The 27843-nt window shown below is 45.3% G+C and overlaps 1 protein-coding gene across 1 annotated transcript in view; it reads right to left on the bottom strand.

Moving 5' to 3' along the window:
• Positions 1–27843, bottom strand: part of COL22A1 (collagen type XXII alpha 1 chain) — a 195545-nt gene that overhangs the window by 4953 nt on the left and 162749 nt on the right. Inside the window, exons 44-64 of the mRNA XM_083450394.1 lie at positions 26061–26105; positions 25202–25249; positions 24175–24288; positions 22290–22343; positions 20033–20086; positions 18502–18555; positions 17365–17418; positions 16477–16530; positions 13553–13606; positions 13098–13151; positions 11872–11916; positions 11489–11542; positions 9952–10005; positions 9095–9148; positions 7093–7164; positions 6844–6879; positions 6267–6311; positions 4891–5070; positions 3207–3273; positions 2153–2335; positions 108–185 (exon numbers count right to left, since the gene is read on the bottom strand). Of these exons, the coding sequence (XP_083306520.1) occupies positions 108–185; positions 2153–2335; positions 3207–3273; positions 4891–5070; positions 6267–6311; positions 6844–6879; positions 7093–7164; positions 9095–9148; positions 9952–10005; positions 11489–11542; positions 11872–11916; positions 13098–13151; positions 13553–13606; positions 16477–16530; positions 17365–17418; positions 18502–18555; positions 20033–20086; positions 22290–22343; positions 24175–24288; positions 25202–25249; positions 26061–26105 (1453 nt within the window). The remainder of the gene's footprint in view (positions 1–107; positions 186–2152; positions 2336–3206; positions 3274–4890; positions 5071–6266; positions 6312–6843; positions 6880–7092; positions 7165–9094; positions 9149–9951; positions 10006–11488; positions 11543–11871; positions 11917–13097; positions 13152–13552; positions 13607–16476; positions 16531–17364; positions 17419–18501; positions 18556–20032; positions 20087–22289; positions 22344–24174; positions 24289–25201; positions 25250–26060; positions 26106–27843) is intronic.

Genomic DNA, 27843 nt, shown 5'->3' with positions numbered 1-27843 from the left:
CCTCTCCTGGTTGCCTGCCTCTGCCCCACACTCTCTGGAGTCCTGCCAGTCCCTGACAATGCTGCATTCTATCATGCCAAGTCAAATCTGCTCATCCCTTCACTCACCTGGAATTCCTGGGGGACCAATTTCTCCCCTTTGGCCAACACCAGCATCTCCTTTCTCTCCTTTGTCTCCTCTCTCACCTGGTGGGGAGAACGAAACAAAATTTGAGCAGCAGAGTTCAGAAGATTAAAAGGAAGAGGAACCTGACTAGGACCCATTCTACTCAGAGGAGGGCAACCAAAATGGTCAAAGGCCTGGAAACGATGCCTTATGAGGAACGGCTAAGGGAGCTGGGCATGTTTAGCCTGGAGAAGAGGAGGTTAAGGGGTGATATGATAGCCATGTTCAAATATATAAAAGGATGTCACCTAGAGGAGGGAGAAAGGTTGTTTTCTGCTGCTCCAGAGAAGCGGACACGGAGCAATGGATCCAAACTACAAGAAAGAAGATTCCACCTAAACATTAGGAAGAACTTCCTGACAGTAAGAACTGTTCGACAGTGGAATTTGCTGCCAAGGAGTGTGGTGGAGTCTCCTTCTTTGGAGGTCTTTAAGCAGAGGCTTGACAACCATATGTCAGGAGTGCTCTGATGGTGTTTCCTGCTTGGCAGGGGGTTGGACTCGATGGCCCTTGTGGTCTCTTCCAGCTCTATGATTCTATGATTCTATGATTCTATTATTCTACTCTCCAGCATGTTAACACTCACCACTCTGTTATAATGAACTAAAAGCTTTTGGACTTAAAAAGAAACAAATGCTTGTCTTTATGAGGTTTATAGTTTCCTGTTGTTAAAAATGGACAGTAAGAGAGTAATCCTATACAGTAAGCCCCATTGAGCTTGATTGCACTTACGTCCATTTACTGCATACATTTTAGGATGTGAAAATGCCATGGAAATAATGCCCTGCCGGACATCTTCTGGAGAAGAAAAGGCTAGGGAGTAAACTCTACACAAATCTAGACTGAGGTCGCTAAGACAGTTGGATGGCATCCTCCATGCCTCCTTCTGGAAATCTGACCTGCTGGGAACCAGAGGGCCCCATTCCTGCCTCTCTACTTGGTCATTTGATTGCCCTTTTTACTCATTGTTGTCTTTTTAATTGTATATAATGCTTGTTTTATGTTGCTATGGCCGTTGGCTAATGTGAATAAAGTTTATCTATCTATCCTGCCTCTCTCCACCTGGCCCAGGGCTTTATAAGAACTGCTGCTGCCCAGCAAGGACTGGGGTATTTTGGGGAAAGTTTTGTCCGGAGTTTTTGCTGTTGTTGATAGACAGCGTGGTGTAGTGGTTAAGAGCGATAGACTCGTAATCTGGTGAACCGGGTTTGCATCTCCGCTCCTCCACATGCAGCTGCTGGGTGACCTTGAGCTAGTCACACTTCTTTGAAGTCTCTCAGCCCCACTCGCCTCACAGAGTGTTTGTTGTGGGGGAGGAAGGGAAAGGAGAATGTTAGCAGCTTTGAGACTCCTTAGGGTAGTGATAAAGCGGGATATCAAATCCAAACTCTAAAACTCTCATTTTTGTATCTTTATTTTTATGTGGAAATGGTTCGGTTTGGTTATGTAGTTTTTGATGTGTTTTATTTATTTTTATGAATACTTTGCTATGTTTGTAACTATAAATCTTTTCATGTTGTAAGCTGCCTTTAGCACTGTTCTAACTGTGGAAAGGCAGTATATAAATAAAATGATGATGATGATGATGACGATGACAACACCTGCAGCCAAGCTGGTGCCCAACATCTTGCTCTGCTTTCCTCTTGACCACATCAGCAAGGCTGAGAGGGGGTTTTGGAGTGTGGGCAGCCCAGGACCTCCATATACACTGCCTAGGCTTGTGCCCCAGGGAGGTCACTTTGGTGTTACTGGTCTCTGCAGCCACAGCAGGCGCTGTGATTCTCCAGTGGTTTGACTCCTGGAGTCTCTCAAGACAGACAGGTGCCAACAACACCTTGTTTCTCCAAGACTGACCTAGCTTTAGAATGTCATTATGCATAATTTCCTGTTGCAGAAACTCTCTTCTTGTTCCAGCTGTTTGCAAATATTAATTCTGAGTTCTCCATCTCAGCTCAGTCTCTGCTCACCGTACTTAAGGCTCACTCACCTTTGGGGCCCATCGGTCCTGCTGGTCCTTCTGAACCAGGCTGTCCAGGCCTGCCAGGTTCTCCTGGAGGACCTCCTCTGCCTGGAGGGCCTTCCTTACCAGGTTCTCCTGGAGGCCCTGGTCTACCTTGAGGTGCTTTGACGTGGGCTGGCTGCATCTGGCTTATGAGGTAGGGCAGTCTGGCTGCAGAAAAAAAAGAGAAAGTTATTTTGCCTGGGGGGTCTGGAAAAAAGAAGGGGGAATGTTGGAGCCAATGACCAGAGAAATAACTTCCCTGTTCCACGAATGCTGAGCTAAGAAATCCTTGGGGCTCTTGGACAAAACCACATTCTACATTCTTGTCCTTAGTCCTTTTAGGATGCACTATAAATTGGGCTCTTGATACTCAGTTTAATACTGTGTTTCATTTTCAAAACTGTGCACCAGGAAAGCTTAATTCAGTGACCTGTAGATATTTGCAATAGTTCCCCTTTTTTCATTATTTAGTTTGATTTTGAGGGTCATGTCAAGAGGTTAGTAATATAAAAGGTACTAAAGCCTCACCTAAAACTACTGGAAAACCCGTCCAAATGTAGTACTAGAAACTTTATTCTTTTAACAACAACAAAAGTTATAATTCTCAGGATGTTGAACTCTGTATTGAATCAAAGTGAACATGCAGCTTCAGGGAACAGGAATTTGACTTTCTCTCTTCCTGCCCTATAGCCTTCCCTGGAGGCTGCCCCAATTCCCTTGAGAAGATTTTGAGGGTGAATGGGGTATGGTGGAGGACAGGGAAGGAAAGGGAAGTCTTGGAGCACAAGTGGTAGTGAGATGAATCCTTTTTTTTAAGCAAGACGTTTTTGGTCCATTTCATAAACCCATATGCTGAAAATCATCCTCAATCTTGGCTGAACCATCTCAGTCCAGGTCTAGTTGCGCTCTCTCTCTCTCTATATATATATACTATTTTAGTTTCTCCTTAACTGTCTGGATTCCCACGTCCACATCTAGGTCTCTTGCAACCATATTATACATGTAGGGGGTATCTCAGTCACTTTGTAATCATTCTCACCATCAAGTTGTTTTCCTAGCTCTTCTTGGATGAGCCTTCGCAGAGTTTCCACTGATGGAGTGTCCCCCTAAGGAAGAAAGGAAGAGTTCAATGTTCCAACAATATTTGTGGCTTATGTGATAGGGAGACTTGAGGAATTTCTTTTCTGCAAATTCCAGTGTGAAACTGACCTGGAACACACCTCCATTTTCCTCTTGAAATTGCAGCTCAAGTAATAACATGCTAATTGCCTGTAATCTTTTCTGTGCAGATTTGGATAGATGAGTTTTTCATTCTTCTACTCCCCTTACTAGCTGAACAGTGCTTAATACAAGTCCTGTTATATTAGGACTAGGACTGAACAAGTGTGGAAATTATCTCCATATATTGCATTTTCAACTTGAAGAAAGCTTCGGGAACCTTTCAAGGTAATAGATGTCCTTATTTTCCAATTAGCAGAAAAATGGCAATTGCACGGATCTCCAAAAATACTCTGTTATATTTTTAAATAAAAAACAACCTCATAATCATTGGTGCAACTTAATATTTTCCCCCAGTGTATGCTCATGAAAAATTAATTCTAGAAGGGTTTTTTTGTTTTGTTTTGTTTTTGTTTTTTTGTAGGGGAGCTTGAGGCCAATAATCATGAGTCAATGTCAACAGAAAATGTTCTTTTCTTATTGTTAAGGTCACCATCACTGTTACCAGCAATCTGTTAAGGGTAGAGGGACTCTTGACAGTACATGGATGCAAGTCCCTTTTAGGATGCTCATGTGTCCTTCTTTATAGAGTACATTCATTTAGCTTAAGGGCTGCCCAGTTTCAATCCAGTTGCAAGAGAGCAATAGGGATCTCAAAGTTGCCAGTGAACAATTAGAAACACCATGGGAATAGGCTAGGTCCCCTGGCCCCAGTTTTCCCCACTATGTTGAGATGCACTGTACTTATAATAACAACAACAATTTTATTATTTGTACCCCACCCATCTGACTGGGTTGCCCTAGCCACCGTGGGTGGCTTCCTACAAATATAAAAGCATAATAAAACATCAAACATTGAAAACTTCCATATACAGGGCTGTCTTCAGATTTCTATGAAAGGTTGCATAGTTACTTATCTCCTTGACATATAGTGGGAGGGGATTCCATGGGAGGGGTGCCACTGCCAAGAAGGCCCTCTGCCTGGTTCCCTGTAACCACACTTCCTGCAGTGAGGGAACTGCCAGAAGGCCCTTGGAGCTGGACTTCAGAGCAATGGCTGAGCAATGGAGGTGGAGACGCTCCTTTGGGTATATCAGGCCAATGCCATTTAGGGCTTTAAAGGTCAGCACCAACACTTTGAATTGTGCTTGGAAGCGTACTGGGATCCAATGCAGGTCTTTCAGGACTGGTGTTATATGGTCCCAGCAGCCTCTTCCAGTCACCAGTCTAGCCGACACATTCTGCATTAGTTGTAGCCCCCGATTCACCTTCAAAGGTAGTCCCCCCCACTGTTGCAGTATACTTCCTATTTAAATTATAGTATGCATTTCTAAAGTTGCATCAATATGCATTAACATATGCAAAGCTGTGGCCCCTCTTGTTCTTCTTTGAATGTGTGTGTAAATGCCTCTTTCTCTTTTTAAAAAACGCGATTGACATAACTGACAGAAAACTAAAATGTTTTCTTATACCTTCTCCTAAAATCCAGTTTTAACATGACTTACCCTAGGCCCAGGAAATCCAGGTTGTCCTGGAGGACCAGGGGGTCCAGACTGCCCTGTGTCCCCTGGTGGTCCCGGTTGACCCATTAATCCAGTGTGTCCCTTGCGCCCAGGAATCCCAGGATCACCAGGTGGGCCTTTCTCTCCAGCTGTGCCTTTTTCACCTTTAGTGCCAGGATCCCCCTGTCGGATAAAAACAGCATAGAATCAAAGAATGGTAGAGTTGGAAGGGATCAACAGGATCGTCCAACCACTGGAAATGCAGGAATCTCAACTAGAATAGAATCAGAGAACTGTAGAGTTGGAAGAAAAGAACAGAGCCTTCAGCAAAGAGCTTTGCAAAGCGTGCCAGATAGATGGGCTGTGGACAAGGTTGTGATATTGCTCCATTAGACTGAAAGGGGGAGATTGAAACAGGCTATGCCTGAAAAAAGAAATGCTCATGGGAGGGAAGACTACCTTTCAGAGGTCCATCTTGTCCCAGTAGACTTTTCTCCATAAGTATGTTTTTTGTCCAGGCAGCTAGCATATCTCAAATGCTTCCCAGGACCAAGAAAGAAGCTGGCATTTGGGTGGCCAGGGACCTGAGATATTTGCAAGCTGTCAAGCTGGCTGACTCTGGGTTGGCTTGGAGATACAGTGGTACCCCACAAGACGAATGCCTCGGAAGATGAAAAACTCGCTAGACAAAAGGGTTTTTCGTTTTCTGAGGTGCTTCGCAAGACGGATTTTCCTAAGGGCTTGCTTCGCTAGACGAAATGGCCCTGCCTCTTGTGTCATGGCGACGGTCACTGCACGCACGCACGCTCGCTTCCCCGCTCCTCCGGCTCCCTCCCACCTTCCTGCTGACGGCTCCTCCGGCTCCCTCCCACCTTCCGGCTGACGGTTAGTGCCTCGCGCCGCTGCCCACCCCCCTCGCGCGCTCCCCTCAGAGAGCCGTTGCCACCAGCGCCTCTCTCTCCCTGGAGTCGCGCTCCTGAGCCCCGCCGCCCTCCAGCAGCTGCGTCGCACGGTGGCCACAACGCACGGGTGAGTCTGAGGTACCGGCTGCGGCAGCTGTCCTGCTTCTCCCCGCCCCTCCCCGCCGTTGTCAGTGTTTAAATGCAGTGGTGCTTTGCAAGACGAAAAAACTCGCACAATGAAAAAACTCACGGAATGAATTAATTTCGTCTTGCGAGGCACCACTGTATGCCAAATCTTAACCTTCAGTTATAGGGGATATTGCTCCACTTATTTCTGAGCAAGCCTGATGTAAGCCACAGGTGTCTTGCCCATCTCTCATGCATTAAGGAAATGATTTCGGGCAGCATCACCCAGACTGCCTTGGGCACTTCCCCAACATTGCTCAACATCAACATTCGTGAAGTTCTCCAGCTTACCCTGTCACCTTTGTCTCCAACACCACCTGGCTTCCCTGGAGTGCCCTGCAAGGAAATAAAGAGGTCTGAAATGTGAAGAGCCAATTAAAAAAAAAATGAAGAAAATATAATGTTGCTACTTTTGGTGCTTCCAGAAGGGGCTTAATTTGCAAGTGGATCATTGAGATACTGCAAACAGATCACTGGTAAAAAAAAATAATAAACTTATCAAATTTCTTCCCACCCTCCAAAAACAAATTCAGATTAAATTGGAGAGTGTGAGTGTCATATGGACTAGCATTTTTATGGGGAGAAGTAGGGTTTGTAAGGGTGTGGTTGGGGAAGGGGAGAGTCACAAGGCCACATAGAGAGGCCCACAAGGCCAAATTTGAACCCCAGGACCCTTCCCCTGTTGTAATAGAACCTCCCACCCATCCAAAACCAAGAGCAGAAGAATCCAGAAGCACAAGGAGAAGCAATTTGGGGAGATTTAAAGAAGTTTTGCACCTGGGTAAAGTGCACATTGAGAATTACGGAAGAACAAAAGGGAGTTGTGCTCTTGTTTCATGTCATCTAACAAAGACGTCAAAACACACACCTCTTTCCCTGGGATGCCCTTTTCACCTGGTTCTCCCTGTGAAATAGAAAGCACAAAAAGGATAAGAGCCACACAGTCAGAAGCTACTTCTGATAACCCAGCTACACTTGGTGAAATTGCCTTTGGGCTTTGGGCTCCTGAAGCCTCCTTCACAGAGTTCTAGCAGGTGACACTGAGCAATTACAGACCAATGAGATCCTATTATTAGTTCTGTCTGCAGTGTGTGACCAGAATTGGTTTGCTGCTTACGGGAGGTCCTCGCGGCCCGATGAATCCAGGGAGTCCTGCACTGCCGGTTTCTCCTTTGCTTCCTTTGGGACCCTGGGAATACAAAGAAGAAGAAAAAAAGAATAAAAAGAAAGAAAGAAATGCTGGTTGATATTCTGATGAGTGTCATTAAAGATGTGGGAGGACCTACAGACAAATCACAGATTGCATGATGGCTAGTCACAAGCAAGGGATGACTATTCCACTCTATCACTGGGGAAGACAGGCGAACTAATACTACTGTAATGGAAGAAGCAAAGATCCCCAGTGTTGAAGCAATGATTCTTCAACATCAACTTCGTTGGACTGGTCATGTTGTGCGGATGCCTGATTATCGTCTTCCAAAGCACCTACTCTATTCCCAACTTAAAAATGGAAAGTGTAATACTGGTGGTCAACAAAAGAGGTTTATAGGCTGTCTCAAGGCAAATCTAAAAAAATGTAGTATAAACACCAACACTTGCCTGTGAGTGTTCCAATTGGAGAACAGCCTTTACCAAAGGTGTCATGGGCTTTGAAGACATTCAAACTCAGGACACAAGGGAGAATCGTGCTAAGAGGAAGACACGCTTGGCAAATCCACACCGTGATCACCTCCCGCCCAGAAACCAATGTCCCCACTGTGGAAGGACGTGTGGATCTAGAATTGGCCTCCACAGTCACTTATTGACTCATTGTTAAAACCATGTTTATGGAAGACAATCTTACTCGGCTATGAGTGATCGCCAAAGAAGAAGATCCTGTTTATTGGTCATTCAGATGCAGCCCCTTTTTTGCTGATAAGAAACAGATGGGTTTGCAGATATGGCTCAAATAAAGTGATGAGAGAATGACAAACAGGTTTCTCTGCACACCCATACGGTTCACTTTTCTTGAAGCCTTGCCAAAGGACTATAAGGTAAAGGTAAAGGAACCCTGACCATTAGGTCCAGTCATGACCAACTCTGGGGTTGCGTGCTCATCTCACCAGTCATGTGGCCAGCATGACTAAGCCACTTCTGGCGAACCAGAGCAGCACACGGAAACGCTGTTTACCTTCCCACCGGAGCGGTACCTATTTATCTACTTGCACTTTGATGTGCTTTCGAACTGCTAGTTTGGCAGGAGCAGGGACCAAGCAACGGGAGCTCACCCCGTCACAGGGATTTGAACCGCTGACCTTCTGATCGGCAAGTCCTAGGCTCTGTGGTTTAACCCACAGCGCCACCCGCGTCCCTTGCCAAAGGACTACTTGATTCCAAAAGGGGCTTATCAGATTCAGTCACCTGGATATGACCTGTCATTTCCCAGAACCCCACATTTCAGTTGTGCTAATGCTTGCCCTCCAACTTCCTAAAATAGAAGCCTGCCTGATCCATACTGGACTCCTTTCCAAGCATTTGGTGTTCTCAGCCAGTTGCACATTTCCCTTCTAGGAGACTGCCAGCCTGGTCAGATTTCAATATATCCCATGGATAAAGCATACCATTCTTTCTTCTCCATTTGGCAATAAATCACAGCATGTAACAACCGCTCATCCTGCTTCATTCATTCATTTATTTCATTGTATCTGACCTTTTTTCTCTAAGATGGTATACATAGTTCTCCCCCTCCTCATATAATCCCCATGACAACCCCATTGGGCAGTAAGATGAGTGTAGTGTGGTGTAGTGGTTAAGAGCGGTAGTCATGTAATCTGGGGAACCGGGTTCGTGTCTCCACTCCTCCACATGCAGCTGCTGGGTGACCTTGGGCTAGTCACACTTCTTTGAAGTCTCTCAGCCCCACTCACCTCACAGAGTGTTTGTTGTGGGGGAGGAAGGGAAAGGAGAATGTTAGCCGCTTTGAGACTCCTTAAAGGGAGTGGAAGGCGGGATATCAAATCCAAACTCTTCTTCTTCTAAGATGGCCAAGTGAACCTTGGTCTCCCAGCTCCTAGTCCAATACTCTAACCACTACACCACACTGCTTGTAACGAGGCAGGGACAACAAATGCCGTACTTACTGGGTTACCTGGAGAGCCCGCTTCCCCTGGGGGACCTGGTGGTCCACTCTTGCCCTGGCGGAAGGGGAAAAAAACAGTTAGTAGTCATTTTAAGAACATTTTAAGAACTTTAAAAAATAATTTTATAAGTTTTGCGTCTTTGTTTCTCAATTTGTTTCTCAGTTACATGGTTTTGTAAGCATTGTGGTATTTTATGCATTGTGACTTGCAGTTATTTTTATTGATCGTAGTTTAGTAATTATTCATTGTAATTGTTTAGAGTAAATCTCTGTTTAATTATTATTTGCTGATGTTTTGAGAGTTGATTTTATTGTGTGCTATTATATTCTACTAGATTATTGAATGTTACTTTATTTGATATAAGTTGTTCCATTTTTAAGTTATGTTTTATTACAACTTTTGGTACTGGGCCAGATTTCTCTAAGATGTGTGTTCTTGTATATTTTGTTGCTGCAAACTTCCTTGTGTATAGTAATATAGGAAGGCGGTATACAAATTAAAAGTGAAATAGAAGAAAATAAAATGAAATGAAACTTGGGAAGAAGAGACAAAAGACCTACAAATGGAAACATTTCCAGACTGGATTATGCATACATTTGCAGAATGAGTGCAAATCTGATTTGTGCACAAAGTCGTGCACACATTGGATTGTTTTCCCTAAGAGGTGCAAACAGTAAATTTCATTTTTCATGTTCAGAAATGCCAGATTCATTTCCTCCTCCTCCCCACTCCCATCCCTGCAGAATCCCTTGTACCACTTAGACACCCAGTGTACCACTTAGACACCCAAGACCACTTGGGACCCAGTGGGATGTGTCACACATGTTACCCAAAAGCCATAGGGAGAAACAACTCACCGCGATTCCTCTGAGCCCACGTGGGCCCTGGGGTCCTGCAGGGCCTGGATCTCCCTGCAACACAAGAGTAAAAGAGGCTGGGGTGAGAAAGAGTCATTTCTAAATTGCTCATCATATGAAATATCATGGCAATGTGCAAGTAAAAAAAGTCAATAAAAGGAAAGAAAACACTGTTTCATTACGATCATCAAAACACTATAATCAGAATAAGGGCAAATGACCCCTGGATAGTTAAGTCCAGTCAAAGGTGACTATGGGTTTGTGGTGCTCATCTCACTTTCAGGCCGAGGGAGCCGGTGTTTATCCACAGACAGCTTTCCAGGTCATGTGGCCAGCATGACTAAACCACTTCTGGCACAGTGGAACACCGTGAACGAAACCAGAGCGCATGGAAACGCCGTTTACCTTCCCTCCGGAGTGGTACCTATTTATCTACTTGCACTGGCGTGCTTTTGAACTGCTAGGTTGGCAGGAGCTGGGACAGAGCAACGGGAGCTCACCCTGTCACGGAGATTCGAACCGCCGACCTTCCGTTCGGCAAGCCCAAAAGCCTCAGTGGTTTAGACCACAGCACCACCAGTATCCCTATAATCAGAATAGTCAACGAGTGGCTCGTCTGTCTGGATGAGGTGCACTTTAACAAGTTTACAGATGAGAAAGGAAGTCAGTTGCCAGCTGGATATACTGTCCAACTTGTGAGCGGGGACTGACCAAGATAAGAATAAAGAAGCTAGAATCTTATTAAAATCAAGGAGCAAGATGGTAATAGAACCAAAGAGGAAAGCAAAACAAACACAAAGCAGGGATGGCCTCATTCTCAGAGGAAATTCATCCCTATTATATCAAGCATAGTCTCATGGCAGCATTGTCTGCTCTGTTTTGTGCCAGAGATACCAAAGAAGAAAAAGTTCAGCCTCCCCCTAGCAGACAGCACATATACCTTCTGTGAATGCCCGTTTAAAATGATTCCAAGTGTGGGCCCAACCCATTCTCATTTACTACTTCAATATAAAGGTAAAGGTAAAGGTACCCCTGCCCGTACGGGCCAGTCGTGTCCGACTCTAGGGTTGTGCGCCCATCTCACTCAAGAGGCCGGAGACACTTCCAGGTCACGTGGCCAGCGTGACATCGCTGCTCTGGCCGTTTACCTTCCCACTAGTAAGCGGGAAACACCTTTTACCTTCCCGCTAGTAAGCGGTCCCTATTTATCTACTTGCACCAGGGAGTGTTTTCGAACTGCTAGGTTGGCAGGCGCTGGGACCGAACAACGGGAGCGCACCCCGCCGCGGGGATTCGAACCACCGACCTTTCGATCGGCAAGCCCTAGGCGCTGAGGTTTTACCCACAGCGCCACCCGTGTCCCACTACTTCAATATACGTCTTGAAAATTCAGGTTTTCAAATGTGGACTTGGAATGATGAAAGTCAGTGTTTCAGAGTTGTGCCAGTGTTTCCTTCCAGCCCGGACCCTGATAACACTCACTCCACTATTCACAGAATTGTAAGAGCTCTTATTGAAGCCTTGGTGGCACGCTTACATCTTTTCCAGGTTGCCCCTCGCGGCCAGGGGGCCCTGATGGACCTGGTTCTCCCTGCAACAGACAAGGGTGGGAGGGAAAAAATTAGAGGTTCGAACAATATGGAAGTTCCATAAAGATTCCTAATGACCCAGATATGTGATTTGAACTTCCACAGATGGCTGTCCCAAAACTGGACTCAAGCTATGAGCAGGCATTGATAGAGGCATTGACAGGGCTTGACTCCAGTCCTGGTAACAATGCAGCTTCAGCCATCAATGTTAACTACAAAGCCATTACCCCTGACGTATTCAACACTGGTGATAGAAGAGGTCTTCTTGTGGGCGACTCTGCCCATCCCAACCACTGTCTGAGTCAAACTGAAGGTCCAGTGCATTGCTCACCCTTGAGCCAGGTGGTCCTGCATCTCCTCTCGGTCCCTTAAAACCCTGAAAGGTGAAATGGAGAGATACGTAAAAAAGTTATTCTTTATATGCATTTTAAAGGACTTTCTGAGTTACAGCTTTCTTCCACCATGGAACTCAAGGCAATGGGGTAGGACAGCTGGAAATAAAATTTCACATCTGGCAACCAATATGCCTCTTTGTTTCCAGACAGAGTCTTAAAAAGCCTTGGCCACAAATTTTCATGGCCCTCCATAATGAATAATAATAATAATTTATTATTTATACCCCGCCCATCTGGCTGGGTTTCCCCAGCCACTCTGGGCGGCTTCCAACAGAATATTAAAATACAATAGTCTATTAAAAGCTTCCCTAAAAGTCTGGTAGTTGTTTTTCTCTTTGACATCTGGTGGGAGGGCGTTCCACAGGGCAGGTACCACTACTGAGAAGGCCCTCTGCCTGGTTCCCTGTTACTTGGCTTCTCGCAGCGAGGGAACCGCCAGAAGGCCCTTGGTACTGGACCTCAGTGTCCGGGTAGAACAATGGGGGTGGAGACGCTCCTTCAGGTATACTGAACCAGCATTGCTTCATTCCAGAAGGCTGTTTGACTTCCAAAACATTCAGAAACCAAGGCGTGGATTCCGATTGGCTGCAGGAAGCCAAGTTACAGGAACGGCGGACGTTCGGGTTATTCGCAAACCGGAACCCTCACTTCTGGGTCTGTGGCATTCAGAAGCCAAAATGTTCGACTTGCAAGGTGTGCGACTTCAGAGGTATGACTCTATACGCCTCCAGAGGTCATGCTAAATACAGCACATTACTTCTGGGAAATGAACCACCATAGCCACTAGAGTGCCATGAAAATTTGTGGCCCAGGGCTTTTTAGACTCTTCTACCCCTGTACTATCTGAAACATGCTGTTCTTAAGAAATTACTTTTGAGGCATGATTATCTCGTGCATACCTATGTTTTCTAAGTATGCTCATGTGCACACATGAGGATGTGCACAGACCCCTCCTCTACAAGAACATACCTTCGTTTTCTCCATAAATAGAATTTAGCCTTCAATGAGCATTTGCATTATTCTTGCTGCAGGAAGACCAAGCTTCTCAGGTAGTGTATTCCATGCTAGCTAATGGAGAAATATGCACCTGCCCCCTCCTCCAAAGATTCCTGGTGGAAAAGGACATATTTAATGGACCATGGTCACCTTCAGCTGGACTTACTGGCAATCCTCTTGCTCCCTCTGGTCCTGGCAGCCCTGGCTCCCCTTGTTTGCCCTATAAGAAACAAAGCACATTTATAGCCTGACAAGAGAGAATGATCTCTAACATGTGGGTGCCTCAGGATCAAGCTCGATGTGATAACAAATCTATGTGAATTGTCATTTGAAAGTAAATGCTATTTAAATAACATATATATGGGTCTGATCCAGAGTTAGACCCTGGGTGAGGGGAGCAGAGGGTCTTTAATATCAACCCCCACCCATATATTTCCTAAAATGCAGTTTGACTTCATTTTATATAAGAATCTTTCTTCACTCAGAAGTAAGCAACACATTCTATGACATCACAGCATCTCAGCCAATAGTGGCCTCGTGGCTCCCAGGTCCTAACCCAACACTCTGTTGTCTTGCAAAGATAATACCAAATTGGAAAATATGTAAAGTTCATCTCCTTACTGGTTCTCCAGGAGGTCCTGGCTTTCCATCTTTGCCATCCTTTCCAGAAATACCCTAAGAGGGAAGCAACAGTAAGTAGTCAAGATTACAGGTGCATGTTTAGCCTGGAGAAGAGGAGGTTAAGGGGTGATATGATAGCCATGTTCAAATATATAAAAGGATGTCACATAGAGGAGGGAGAAAGGTTGTTTTCTGCTGCTCCAGAGAAGCGGACACGGAGCAATGGATCCAAACTACAAGAAAGAAGATTCCACCTAAACATTAGGAAGCACTTCCTGACAGTAAGAGCTGTTTGACAGTGGAATTTGCTGCCAAGGAGTGTGGTGGAGTCTCCTTCTTTGGAGGTCTTTAAGCAGAGGCTTGACAACCATATGTCAGGAGTGCTCTGATGGTGTTTTCTGCTTGGCAGGGGGTTGGACTCGATGGCCCTTGTGGTCTCTTCCAACTCTATGATTCTATGATTCTAAGGAATGTATACAATGTTTGTTTCCTTAGGATCAAATATTGTAGATTCATAATTGTGGATAAGCACCCCAAATTCTGCAAGTTAGTTTCCTAACACATTGATAAATGAAATTTATATCATCATCTCAATAAATACCAGGGCACTGTAAAGCAACATATGCAAACAGTAGAAAAATAAGGAGCACCCTTAAAAATAACACAATGCCTCAGTACGAGGTACAATATGCAAGCTTGTCAGCTGGCTGAGCTGGAAAGTCCACGGAACGATACCCAGGAAAAGAACAAGTCAGACAGCCAATGTCTCATTAGCTGCAATGTGAAAAAAACAAGCAAAGTCACATTGCAGAACATCTTGATCCAGCGGTCGCAAATAGGTCCACGGGGACCTAAGCAAACCAGAGAACCTGTCATGGGCACAACACACACACAAACACTCTGCAAGCCAGTCAACACAGCAACCTAGCATATAGGCTGCAACAGAATGCTTCATTGAAGCCTAATTTCAGCAGGGTGGGAGGGAAAGTGACCACCGTGGGACCGGTGAAGAATTCTGTACGCACCTGGAGGTGCCACAATGGCAATCGCCTCTACTGGGGATTAGCTCTGGCTAGAGAGTTCCAGAAAAACATCTGCTTCATTGACTACGCAAAAGCATTTGACTGTGTTGACCACAGCAAACTATGGCGAGTTTGTAAAGAAATGGGAGTGCCTGATCACCTCATCTGTCCATAGCTGTCAACTTTTCCCTTTTCTTGTGAGGAATCCTATTCAGAATAAGGGAATTTCCCTTTAAAAAAGGGAAAAGTTGACAGTTATGCATCAGTCTCCTGAGAAATCTCTATGTGAGACAAGAAGCTACAGTTAGAACTGGATATGGAGCAATTCATTGGTTCAAAATTGGGAAAGGAGTATGGCAAGGCTGTATAGTGTCTCCCTGCTTATTTAACTTATATGCAGAATTCATCATGCGAAAGGCTGGACTGGATGAATCCCAAGCCAGAATTAAGACTGCTGGAAGAAATATCAACAACCTCAGATATGCAAGTGACACAACCTTGATGGCAGAAACTGAGGAGGAATTAAAGAACCTTTTAGTGAGGGTGAAAGAGGAGAGCGCAAAATATGGTCTGATCCTCAACATCAAAAAAACTAAGATTATGGCCACTGGTCCCATCACCTCCTGGCAAACAGAAGGGGAAGAAATGAAGGCAGTGAGAGATCTTACTTTATTGGGCTCCATCATCACTGCAGATGGTGACAGCAGTGACAAAATTAAAAGATGCCTGCTTCTTTGGGAGAAAAGCAATGACAAACCTAGACAGCATCTTAAAAAGCAGAGACATCACCTCGCCAACAAAGGTCCGTATAGTTAAAGCTATGATTTTCCCAGTGGTGATGTATGGAAGTGAGAGCTGGACCATAAAGAAGGCTGATCGTCAAAGAATTGATGCTTTTGAATTATGGTGCTGGAGGAGACTCTTGAGAGTCCCATGGACTGCAAGAAGATCAAACCTATCCATTCTGAAGGAAATCAGCCCTGAGTGCTCACTGGAAGGACAGATCATGAAGCTGAGGCTCCAATACTTTGGCCACCTCATGAGAAGAGAAGACTCCCTGGAAAAGGCCCTGATGTTGGGAAAGATGGAGGGCACAAGGAGAAGGGGACGAGATGGTTGGACAGTGTTCTCGAAGCTACCAACATGAGTTTGACCAAACTGTGGGAGGCAGTGGAAGACAGGAGTGCCTGGTATGCTCTGGTCCTTGGGGTCACGAAGAGTCGGAGACGACTAAACAACAACAACAACAATTCTTCCTGCAAAGCATGTGCTACCACTAACTGCCAGCTGTACCTTGTTTCCAAAATGGGGTTTTCTCTGTCTTGTGGCTTATTCCCTGCCTCCCCTCCTCTGATGTTTTCTCCCCTATATTCCCTTTCTCTCTTGTTACAAATTGCACCACAAAGTTCAAGCTAGGAGAAATTTCATTGATTATTTTTTTTTATGCATGCCAATTCAGATCAGGAGATCTCTCGAGAAGTCAAGCATAGAATGCACACACAGCATCTCAGTATTGCCGCATATGGGGGGCCTGGGGGGGGCAACGCCTAAAAAAACATTCATGATGATGATGTATTATTTATATGCTGCCCAGCTGACTGGGTTGCCCCAGCCACTCTGGGTGGCTCCCAACAAAAATATTAAAAACGCGATACAACATTGCACATTAAAAACTTCCCTTCAGACGTCTTTTTAAAATCACACAGCTGTTTATCTGTTTGACATCTGCTGGGAGGGCGCTCCATAGGGTGGGGCCTGACTTTCCTGATGTCACAATGGCCAGGCACATATGCAAGTATGCCACACAATCTTTTTACTGTTGAAATATGCCAGGGATTCGAGAACACTGCAGTCCCCTGCATATGAGATGCATTAATGTTTACAAGTCCAGGGATAACTCACCAGAAGTCCAGGCAATCCTGGTGGCCCTTGAGGTCCTGATGGGCCTTCTTTACCCTGCCAAAGAGACACAGACGTGGAGATGTTCACATAAGCTTTCCAGGCAGAGACATCCCCAGAAGAACAATCCGTTAGCAAGGCCTTCTGAATTTATGCTCAATATTGCTCAGGCCTTTGGGGTGGGGGGAAGAAAGTGGGTGTAGAAGGGAGCAGAACTTACCTGAGCTACTGGCAATGAAACCACTGCAGCTTACTGGAAGGGAGACTGGAAGGGGCAAGGAGGATGGGAGGACGGCACTGCACCGATAATCCAGGAAGAGTGCCAATTTGACTCTTGACCTCTCTGCCACTTTGCCCCTCCCGCTCTCCCTCTGGATAAGCAGCAATGACTCTGCTGCCAGGAGGTCAGGTAAGTGCCCATAGGGGATGCCAGAACAGGAAGTGGGTCAAGCACATATACACACCCCAATATGGCACGCACCTCCCACTTGCGGGACTCCTGTCATTAGCATACATTGTTATTTTTCTTTTAGAGATCTTAACATGTGGGACACCACTCGGCCACCTGGAAATATACTTTGCCCCCTCTTTGTGTCCCACCACCATTTTTTTTCTGGCATTGCGACTGTACTCCCCCTGTTCCACCCCACTAATGACACATGTTGAATTTAACCATCTTTCTAAATTAATGGATAATTTGGCTGAGAGTTTATAATCCACTAGTCTTCATCTGAGTATCTCAGTGGCTTTCAAACCTTACAGATTCACGGAATGTTTTCCACATCTACTTATTTTTCCAAGACTCCACTATAGGACCACTTAGGCAAATGATGGCTTCCTTTGGGGGGCGGGGAGGCCAGGGGTATAATGACAGATTGAATAGTGACTTACTATTTCTCCAGGGTTTCCCAGTGGTCCTGCAGGTCCTGGGGGGCCCTCAGACCCCTAAATAAAATGAAAGAAGAACATTTCTAGCCATTAAAAATGGCAGCTTGCTTCTGAATCAGAAATAGTCTCCTCAAACAACTTGGAGGCAACTCTTACAAGCCTTTGGACTTTCTTTAAATGAAGACAAGCAGCCCAAAATGGTACTTTGCTATACATTCGAGATCAGCATTCCATAATGCCCTCCAAAATCCAACATACTGTGGGATGTAATCCATTGAAGCAGTCAAATACAACATTCCTTGTTTCCCTAGAGTGGACACAGGCAGGGGGATGTTACTCCAGCCAGTATAACTTCCTGTCCCACTGGTCTGAAGCATCCTCCCCCTGCATGTGACCAGGCATATAGGTGTGACCCTCGCTGACTCTATAAAAGAGCCGAGTCACACTGCCATCTTCCTCTTGATGCCATGCTGCTCTCCTGCGGCCATTTTGTTCTCTTGATGCTGTTCTCTTAATGCATTTTGCTGTCTGCTGGCTCTCAGCCAGCAGCACGTGAGCTCAATCCCCATATGGGATAAACTCACACTTTGTTCTGTAACTACTAGCTAAAGCCTGCCTTCAGGGATCATACTGTGAACTGAATGTGAGTAAACTTCTTGTAACTTTTAAGGAAAGACTCTTGTGTCTTTTTCTTTTAAGAGGGTTAAAAGGGGACACCAGGAATAATCCATCTGGGCAAGCCAGATTGGATTGCTTAACTAAAGAGATTCAAATGAATCTGCAAACTAGCTTCCTGCTGTATTGAGGAGAATCTGCTCTGCTACATGACTCACTAGTGTGAGTGAAGGAAGGATATTTAATTAATATATCATCTCCTACTATCCTTAACATTCCCACACATACAACAGAGGGCCAGTGAATTGCTGTGGGCTTCTTCTGAGTCTATAACCAGATGGATGGGTGCAGTGCAAAAGAAAAAGGGATGGAGATAGATAGATAGATGATCGATAGATGATAGATAGATATAGATATATAGATAGATAGATAGATGATAGATAGATAGATAGAGATAGATAGATGATAGATGATAGATAGATGATAAATAGATAGATAGATAGAGAGAGAGAGATATCATCTTACAGGTGAACCTGGATTTCCAGGGGGGCCCATGAAGCCAGGTATCCCAGGATGTCCCTGTAGAAAACAACAACAGTATTTCACATTCACTTAGCATCTTCATTTGCAAACCACGTCCCCAAAGAACCTCTGGAATCTCATCAAGAGCTTGCTAGCAACCAAGCAACCAGGAGAGCGAGACGCCCAAAACATAAGCTAACTTGGCATCCCAATTCCATGCATAGGTTTCCAGAGCGTGAACCTGCATGTTTTAACAAACTGCTTTTAATACACATAAGCTTCTGGGAACGGAGAAGTTGTCAGGAAACATTACAGGGTTGGCTGGGTGCAAGAGGCTAACAACTTGTCGTGCGTGCAGCAAGAAACTGCGCACCCCAACCGCCCCCATCCACAGCTGTGCCAGGTCTTTGCTTCGGGAACAGAATCAGTTTAACATAATTCAGCAACCCATTTCCTCAGATCACTGCAAACAAATGGATGCAATAAACGATGCAAGGGGAATAAACAAACATTCCCCTTGCATGTTGAATGTGTGGTTCAGTGGTTAAGCACATGTTTGGGTCAAGCACATGTAACACAGTAGTGAATATAAGTGTGGTTGGTGATTTTTAAAAAATAAGGCAGCTGGTGGAGGGGAAGTTTGAGCAGGAAGGCGGAAGGGGTACTTAACTTTCCCCTTGAGGGTTACACAAGCAGGAAACACAAACAAGAAACATCCAAAGGACCCCGTTAGTAAAGGATGTGTTAAGGAATAATCATATACAGAACCTGCTGTGCACTGAAAGGAAAACTCATTCCCCTTTAATTCTAAATTAATTTAATTCCAAATTTCACTCCCGTAAGTTTTACTAATTGTACAAATTTGATATTTCACTGTACAGCGGATGCTTGGGTTGCGAACGTGATCCGTGCGGGAGGCACATTTGCAACGTGTCTGCACACACGCGGGTCGAGATTCGGTACTTCTGCGCATGCGCAAAGCGCGATCTAGCACTTCTGTGCATGCACAAGCGCCGAAACCCAGAAGCACGGTACTTCAGGGTTCGGCACGGTGCACAACCCAAAATTGCGCAACCCGAAGCGTCTGTAATCCAAGGTATGGCTGTAGATCAGTTGGCAGAATATGAGCTTCTTAATCTCAGGGTTGTGGGGTTCAAGCTCCATGTTAGGCAAAAGATTCCTGGATTACAGCAGGTTGGGTCCTTGGGGTCATTTCCAACTATGCAATTCCATGATTCCACACTAATAGTAATAATTTTGTTATTTATACCCTGCCCATCTGACTAGGTTGCAAATTCCATGGTTCTATATACGGGCCTGTTCTCTCTTGGGCAACCCGTGCCTTATGCACCTTGCAGTTTAGGGTGACCACTGACAGCCTTTCCTCAAGTCAGACTGGCCCATGTGTGATATATTGATGAGCGGTGTTCTGATGTAGTGGCTAAAGAGCAGGTCAAAGGTCCTATTTGGTGATCTAGACATGTTGCTTACTGTACTGTTCCAAGAAGCATCTTTCTGCCTCGTTTTATTTTACCTGTTCACCCTTCAGTCCAGCCTCTCCAGGTGTCCCACGGTCTCCTTTGGCACCCTAACAAAAGACAGAGGCATTCCAATCACAAACCTCAATTACATTTTAAGTGTGGTGCACTGGTTTCCCTCCAAAGAAACATGGAGGCATACACATTTCAGTGTTTCAGTTGTCAGTGAAATGTTTTCTCAAATAGCAGGCGCTTAACCTCCCCTCGCTGTTTGCTGGGTGAAATACCTGAAACCTTGATCAGGGCCAGGACCAGGTCTGACGTAATCCTGAGCAATTGGCTCCATGGTGGCCGCCTTGTTCATTGATGAACCCTAGTGGGACCATCTGGTGAAGACTGCAGGCAGCTAGGTCTAGCAACCATTTTGATTTTTCACAATCAAGAATGCAGCATTGCTCCAAGGCATTGTGGGAAATTTTAATGGTGGCTTGATTCAGCCACCTAGCAATTATTTAGGGTACTAGTCCAGAGGAGGGTAGCTGGTGGGTCTCAGAACCTCAGTGAGTTAGAGACTTTCCCCTGTATAAAAGACAAGTCTCCAGTAGATTGAACAGACAAGACCAATAGTGGATCCGACAGTCAAGAGGTGGTTACTGCAGAGGCAAATGAGTGACAGATGGGGCTCATCAACCTGGGAAGGTAGCCCATCTAGGAGAAGGAAAGCTCTGATCCTCAACATCTGTTGCTTTGTGGCCATACTCATTCATGAGAAAGGCCTTGGGAGTAAACCCTAAGGAAAAACCCATCTCCGGTGTATTGCAGGACATATTCGGGAGAAGAAAAAGCTAAGGAGTAAATGGGTGGCGCTGTGGTCTAAACCACTGAGCCTAGGGCTTGCCGATCGGAAGGTCTGCGGTTCGAATCCCCGTGACAAGGTGAGCTTCCTTTGCTCTGTCCCAGCTCCGGCCTACCTAGCAGTTCGAAAGCACATCAAAGCGTAAGTAGATAAATAGGTACCACTCCAGTGGGATGGTAAACGGTGTTTCCATGCGCTGTTCTGGTTTCACCAGAAGCGGCTTAGTCATGCTGGCCACATGACCCGGAAGCTGTCTGCAGGCAAACACCAGCTCCCTTGGCCTATAGAGCAAGATGAGCGCCGCAACCCCAGAGTCGTCCACGGCTGGACTTAATGGTCGGGGTACCTTTACCTTTAAATCCTACACAAATCTGGAGTGGAGTCCCGAAGGCTCCTTGTATGCCTCCTTCCAGCAACTCCTGTAGTCAAGATGGTATCAAATGTATTGCTCTGCTTTCCTTTGGACCACACATTAGTGAGGACAAGAGGTGGGGGGTCTTCACATCTGGGCAGCCAAGGGCCTCCATACACACTGCCCAGGCTTGCACCCCAGAGATGTCACTTTGGTGCTAACAGAGCAAAAGCAACACGGGAGGCAGCAGTTACAAGTTCCCAGTCTCTGCAACCGCAGCAGGCACTGCGATTACCCAGTGGTTTGACCTCACCCCCAGAGGCAGACTCCATTGTCTCTTGAGATAGACAGGTAGCAAAAACAATAGGTGGGGATGCGGGTGTGAGCAGAATTAGCCCCAAATGCATTGGGGATAGCTTACCCCATTTTGAAGTAAGGAAAGTAAATAAAGTAAGACACATTTACATGTTTCTAGCTATGTAATAGCTTCTAGAGTCCTTTTGGACGCTTGTCACTGGTTTAAATCTGCTTTGATGCGATTTTCTCATTGTATTGTTTTATCACATATATGTTTGCTGCCTTTGAGATGAAGGGCAGGATATGATTTTAATAAATTAATAAATATTGACAACTAAATAGACCCCACCCACCCTTAGGACCAGTAAGTCAACAGTGGGCATAAGATCAAAACATTTTCACTCAATCCCAGCCAAGGAGTTATAGAAATGGCCGGAGGGAAAAATCAGCCACAATCTCATTTTTCTTTGCCTCGTTGGCATTTCCTTGAGTTTCTCCAAGCAAAGGTCAATGGGCTCGAAATTTCAGGACTTGCCTTTTTATGACACATGGTCCATATTCTCAGAAATGGACTGAAAGCCATTTCAAAAGTCAGTCAGATGTTTTAATAAATGGGAGGACATTACTGAGGTTAGAATTTCAACAATTCAGGTAGGCTGGTTTGTTTTCTCTATCTCTCTATATATTTTTAATTCTACCCCCTACCCCAAAGAAACCCTCTTCCCCAAGAATGGCAGAGATTTCATCCTGCTATCCTGTTTCTTTCCAAGAAAACTCCTGACATCACAAAAGAGAAGACAGAACTGACCTTCAGACCTTCTACACCTGGTGGTCCCGGGTGACCTCTGGGTCCCGCCTCCCCCTGAAAAAGAAAGATCAGATGGACTTCCTCTCTTTGGCAGGTAGCAGAAGACCCCACATATTCTTTTTTTTTTTTAAAAAAAATAACTTTTATTAGTATTTTCCACACAACACCACGAAAAATATCGAAATATAACAATACACAAAACCCAACATACAAAAAAACCCCAAAAATCCATATCTTACAAGTTAATAATATAAAGTGTGTTCTCCTTTATGGAGAACACGTGTTGCGGTGGGGTCTGCTGAGCCACCCCTCTGTTACCAGGCAGGGTCTCTAAAGATGGCCTGGGGCAGTGATTGGTTCACTGGGTTGCTGGGGTAAAAGTTATGTTGCAATTTTGGTGGGAGGGGTAAAATGTTTAAATACTCTGCACACAGCCTGGAGCTTTCTCTTTGCTGCATGCAATGGATCACCCGCCCACCCGCCCTTGAGTAAGGGGTTGTTGCATTGACCTTGCTATGCCTGTCATGGGGTCGTCTGCCTTTGAGCAGGGGCCTGGTAGGAATTTTGTCCATCTGGCTGATTGGCTGGGCCATTTGGTTTTTGCCTACTGCGTAGCAAATCGTCACAACTTGTAAGGTTGTGGTTAGGCATTGGTTATAAATTGGTGGAGGAGGGGTTAGGATAGGCTGTGCCTGCCCCTCCATGGTTGCTGCGGAAAGGGAATTCCGTTAAAGGAATCCTGGGGCTTGCCATCTTTTTGTCCAATCCCTGGAATGGGACTAGGGCCGGCAAGCCTTCGGGGAGCAGGCGGGTGAGAGTTGAGGGTCTGTGACTCAGCTCCATTTCTCCCCGACTTGCTTTCCCCCGCACTGTCTTTCGGTGGTGCCCGGAAGTCAGTTCTGTCCCCAGGCGGGGGGACAGATAGTCTTAACCAATGCCTAAACAACCACTCACGGTTTTGTATTTAAATAAAGTTGTGGCCAAAATTATGCCAAAAACCTTAAACAAAAATTAAGTGTGTGTTGTGAGTTATTTGGGGGGTGGCTTGGGGACCTCGACACGCAAACACTAAAAAGAAAAACAAACATTAACTTCCACCAATCCCACAACACCTCCTTTACCTCTCATTGTGTCTTCCTGTTTCCCTGTTTCCCTTATCATCTGTATCCTAGCATCTAGATATAAAACCCTCTTTCGTATCTTTTCACTTCACAAAGTTATTCCAGACTCGGACAGATTTCTGTCCTCAAACTTTGACTTTTAAGGTATTCATTTAGACACTCCCATTGCTTTTTCACTTCACTTTTGGCTTTTTGTCTTATTATATCTGTCAATATGGCTAATTCTAAATATTCTGAAAGCTTACATAACCATTCTCCCCTTGTGGAAGACCCCACATATTCAGTGGACAGGGAAATCATATATATATGATCCAGAGTACCAAGTTTTCCTTCCATTAAAAAAAATAATCAATCAGTGGCACAGTTTCAGCAGCTGCTTTTTCCCTATACCATGTCTATGTTGGAATGTTGGTGTGAAAGTTACCATTAATTGCATAGTTGCAATTCACGCATTTGTTGTTTTTTTTTTAAGATAGCCATCATCCCCTCTCTTCAGTTGGGATCAGGGGAGATTATCCTGGGCTGACTAACCTTTAGCCCTCCAGATGTAACTGGACCACAACCCCCATCACCATGACCATTGGCTATTCTGGCTGGGGCGGATGGGAGTCCAACAGCAACTGGGGGACCACAGCTTAGCTACTCCTGGTCTAATCTTTTCCAAACGCTGTTGATCAGTGCATGGACATGTAACAGTGTCTAGCGTTCAGCTACCCATCTTCTCAACCTTGATAAAGGAAAGGTGCATGTTTTCTCTTTCATACCATTTTCCCAACTGGACCTTCATGGCCAAGTGGACCTGGAAGGCCTCTATCACCCTTGAATCCTGGCATTCCTGGAAGTCCAGGTGGTCCGGGAGGACAGTCACTGCAAACATCCTTAAATAAGGAGGAGGAAAAAGGAGAATTAACACTTCATTGTTGTGGCAGATGGCCTCTTTCTGGCTGGTATCTAACAGCACTGGAAAGTGCGTTATTATACAGAGAAAGAACATCGGTCCATGTTGCTCAGTACATTGACTGGCATCAGCTTTCCAGAATTTCAAGCTGGAGTTGTGCTCTGTGTTACGATATAGAAGCAATGCTGCTGCGAGCTGATTGCTTGAAAACAACATCACATGATGTTGGGAGTGTCTGTGGGAAACAGAGGGCACCGGAATTAGCTCAGAGTGTAATATGAGCTGTACAGGAAGTGTTTTTGTTCAGTCGACTGCTGGAGTTTGAAGAGAGCAGTCAGGTTTTTTGTAACGCTGCAAAGACAGAAATAAAGCCATGTAAATACGTTTCTGTCTATCTCTTTCCCCTGCCGGGGGGGCAGGAAAGAGGGGGGGTGTTCTTCTCATGCTGAGAAGGATCGCCTATCGTGACCTCTGCCTGGATCTTGCCGGGAAAGCAGACAGGGAGGTCAACAGGAGACCAAGCCGGGTGCCTGGGAGAGTTGCCAGTTTCTCCTGATAAAGGCTTTGATTTACAACACTCTGATGTGCACAAGCACGCAAATCAGAGCAACTGATGAAGACAGAAGCTGAGATGTTTTGCCACATAAATAAAACCACTGCTTTCTTAATCACGTATATTTTTTTAAAAGTTGCTCCAAGTTGACCAATCAATTTAATGACATTGACGATGGCAATGATGGCTAGGGGGGAAATGAAAATCCAAAATGAAGATGTTTTTGTATCCACTTTTAAGAACCACACACACTCTGCAATTTTTTTTGAATGGTTTGATGAGATTTTCTTCGAACACAAGATCCTGGAGTATCCCAGGAAAAAAGGAAAAAACACCTTACCTTAACTAAGAGACTGATGTCACCAGGAGAAAGGAGAGGAGAGGCACCCTGAGGGGAGAGAAAAAGAACGCCTGTCATTTCATGCTATCCTAGAAGAGCCATTTCAGAGAAGCCGAAATCAAAGCATCTCTCAGCGGATGAAAGAGATTAGCCTCACAGGGCCAAGAGTTCAATTGATTATACGCATCATTTGAGGGACAACATTGCTGAATCACCTCTCACGCAGGGAAAGTCGTTTCAATAGCACTGATGCAACCTAAGAAAGGATGGTATAGAAGACTAAGTCCAAGTGTCTGCTCAGTGCCTTTGATGTATTTCTTTGATGAATTAGAATATTAACTACCGCCAAGACCACATAACACTGATCTTGAAAGATCTACATTGGCTCCCAGTACGTTTCCGAGCACAATTCAAAGTGTTGGTGCCGACCTTTAAAGCCCTAAACAGCCTTGGCCCAGTGTACCTGAAGGAGCATCTCCACCCCCATCGTTCAGCCCGGACACTGAGGTCCAGCTCCAAGGGCCTTCTGACAGTTCCCTCACTACGAGAAGCCAAGTTACAGTGAACCAGGCAGAGGGCCTTCTCAGTAATGGCACCTGCCCTGTGGAACACCCTCCCACCAGATGTCAAAGAGAACAACAACTATCAGTCTTTTAGAAGACATCTAGACATTACTGTATTTTAATATTTTGTTGGAAGCTGCCCAGAGTGGCTGGGGAAGCCCAGCCAGATGGGCGGGGTATAAATAAATTGTTGTTGTTGTTGTTAACTAGCAGTGAAGAAAAAGAATTCTGGGCCCAAAATAGGTATGAAAATGTGCCAATATTAAGAGGGAGGGCTAGAGAGGTTGGGGACATACCGGTTTTCCTGGAGGACCTCGTTCACCTGGATTTCCTGGTAGGCCCTACAGGTGAGGAAGAAAAGAAGTATGAGGTTCTTGCATTCTTATTCTGCAAAATACACGCAATGATGCTAGCTGACTACTCTAGCCACACTTCCTTGAAAGATAGCAGAGTCCCATTGCAGTGGAGGGTCTGGGTGCAAGAGGCAAGACCATTGATTCTTCCCTGCTATGGGCTGTGTGCCCCCCTAGTGCCCCCTCTCCTTTCTCAACAGAAAACTCAGATAATGAAGCCTCACCAGGGAATACATATGAGTTTCCAGAAAGCTGCGACTCTGCTGATCGAGAGCACTGAGGAAATGAGGTATGGATGAGATATGTCCCTTGAAAATGTTCTTGACACTTTCTTGAAACAAGAAGGAGCAATTCTCAGGCAGCACAAAGCAGCCAGAGCCTCGTCAGAAGCAATTTGAGAAAGAAGAGGGTCATTTATCATGGGGGGCTAACAACACGCCGCACAAACATGCTTAATGAATTCAATATCTGTATATTCGGATACAAATTGTCCTGATCCAAATCTCCTGGATTCGGGCGCAGATGGGAACTGATCCGCCCACTAGCTTTGTTCACACTTCTTGAACTTTCCTACAAAGTTTTCCGTTCAACCAAAATATGTATAAAATTAATGTTTTGATAGAAATACCATTTCAGGAAGGGGGGAAGCTGTGGTTTCCCCACTTTTTCTGGTGAAATATACTCGGAGTTGAGAGCGGATTTCATGCTCTTTATTCAGCTCATAGTGGTGGGGAGGAATCGAAGTTCCCCCAGAATGTCTGCTTTATATACATTATTTACACAATGGGTCCCACGCGATTGGCTAATTCCGGGATTCACCTGTAGGCCAATCAGGTTGCGGATTCCCTTCCACCTGGAGCTGGATTGGGTGGCTCCTGTGGCCCAATCAGACTGCTGCATTCTGGACCCTATTGTTCTAGGACCAATCAGACTGCTGCATTCTGAATCCTATTGTTCTAGGACCAATCAGACTGCTGCCTTTTGGATCCTATTCAACTCAGTACATAACATCTGGTATGCAGGATTCTTTTGGCTCAAAGATTACTACAGAAAGGGGGCAGGGCAGATTACAGGTGGACATTTGTAAGAGATGCAGATCAGAAACAGATAAGCTTGCCCCGTTCTTCCACTTTTTAGAAAGAAAAACAGCTTGGGGTCCACAGGGGAGGGGAAAATCTTGAGTATTTTTTTAAAATCTTAACCATTTATAACATGACCTTCACCTTCACAAGTACCTGTGTGTGTGTGTGTGTGTGTGTGTGTGTGTGTGTGTGTATGTGTAGGATGGGAGTACAGAACACAAAAGGAAACAACCTATGGAATAAGTAAAACAGCAGCCAGGGGAGGAAATGGTTAATCCTTTCCTGCTCACCATTTCTCTACTCCAACTTGCCCTGCGGATGCCTTATACTGAATCAGACCATTGTTTCACCCAGCTCAGTGCTGCGTGCACTGTTTGGGATGTGAAACACAAGGGCAGTCAAGTACAACATTCCTAGAGTGAACATGTTTACACATGGGGAGGAATGTTTGTCCAGCCAGCAGGTAAACTTCCTGTTTCCTTCTGGACTGGGACAGACTTCCTCTGCATGTGACTGGAGGTGGAGGTGGCCTCACCTGTGCAGGTAATGACAAAAGCACAGGGCAGGGCAGCCATCTCTCTCTTTTTCACAACATGCATCAAAGACACAACATCTACTAAGCCAAAGATGCCCTCTTGGCTTCC

Source organism: Podarcis tiliguerta, assembly GCF_965153285.1.
Source record: "Podarcis tiliguerta genome assembly, chromosome: 7".
NCBI classification, from domain to species: domain Eukaryota; kingdom Metazoa; phylum Chordata; class Lepidosauria; order Squamata; family Lacertidae; genus Podarcis; species Podarcis tiliguerta.
The sequence above is the reverse complement of the archived record's forward strand: the minus strand, read 5'-3'. Positions and strand labels throughout refer to the sequence as shown.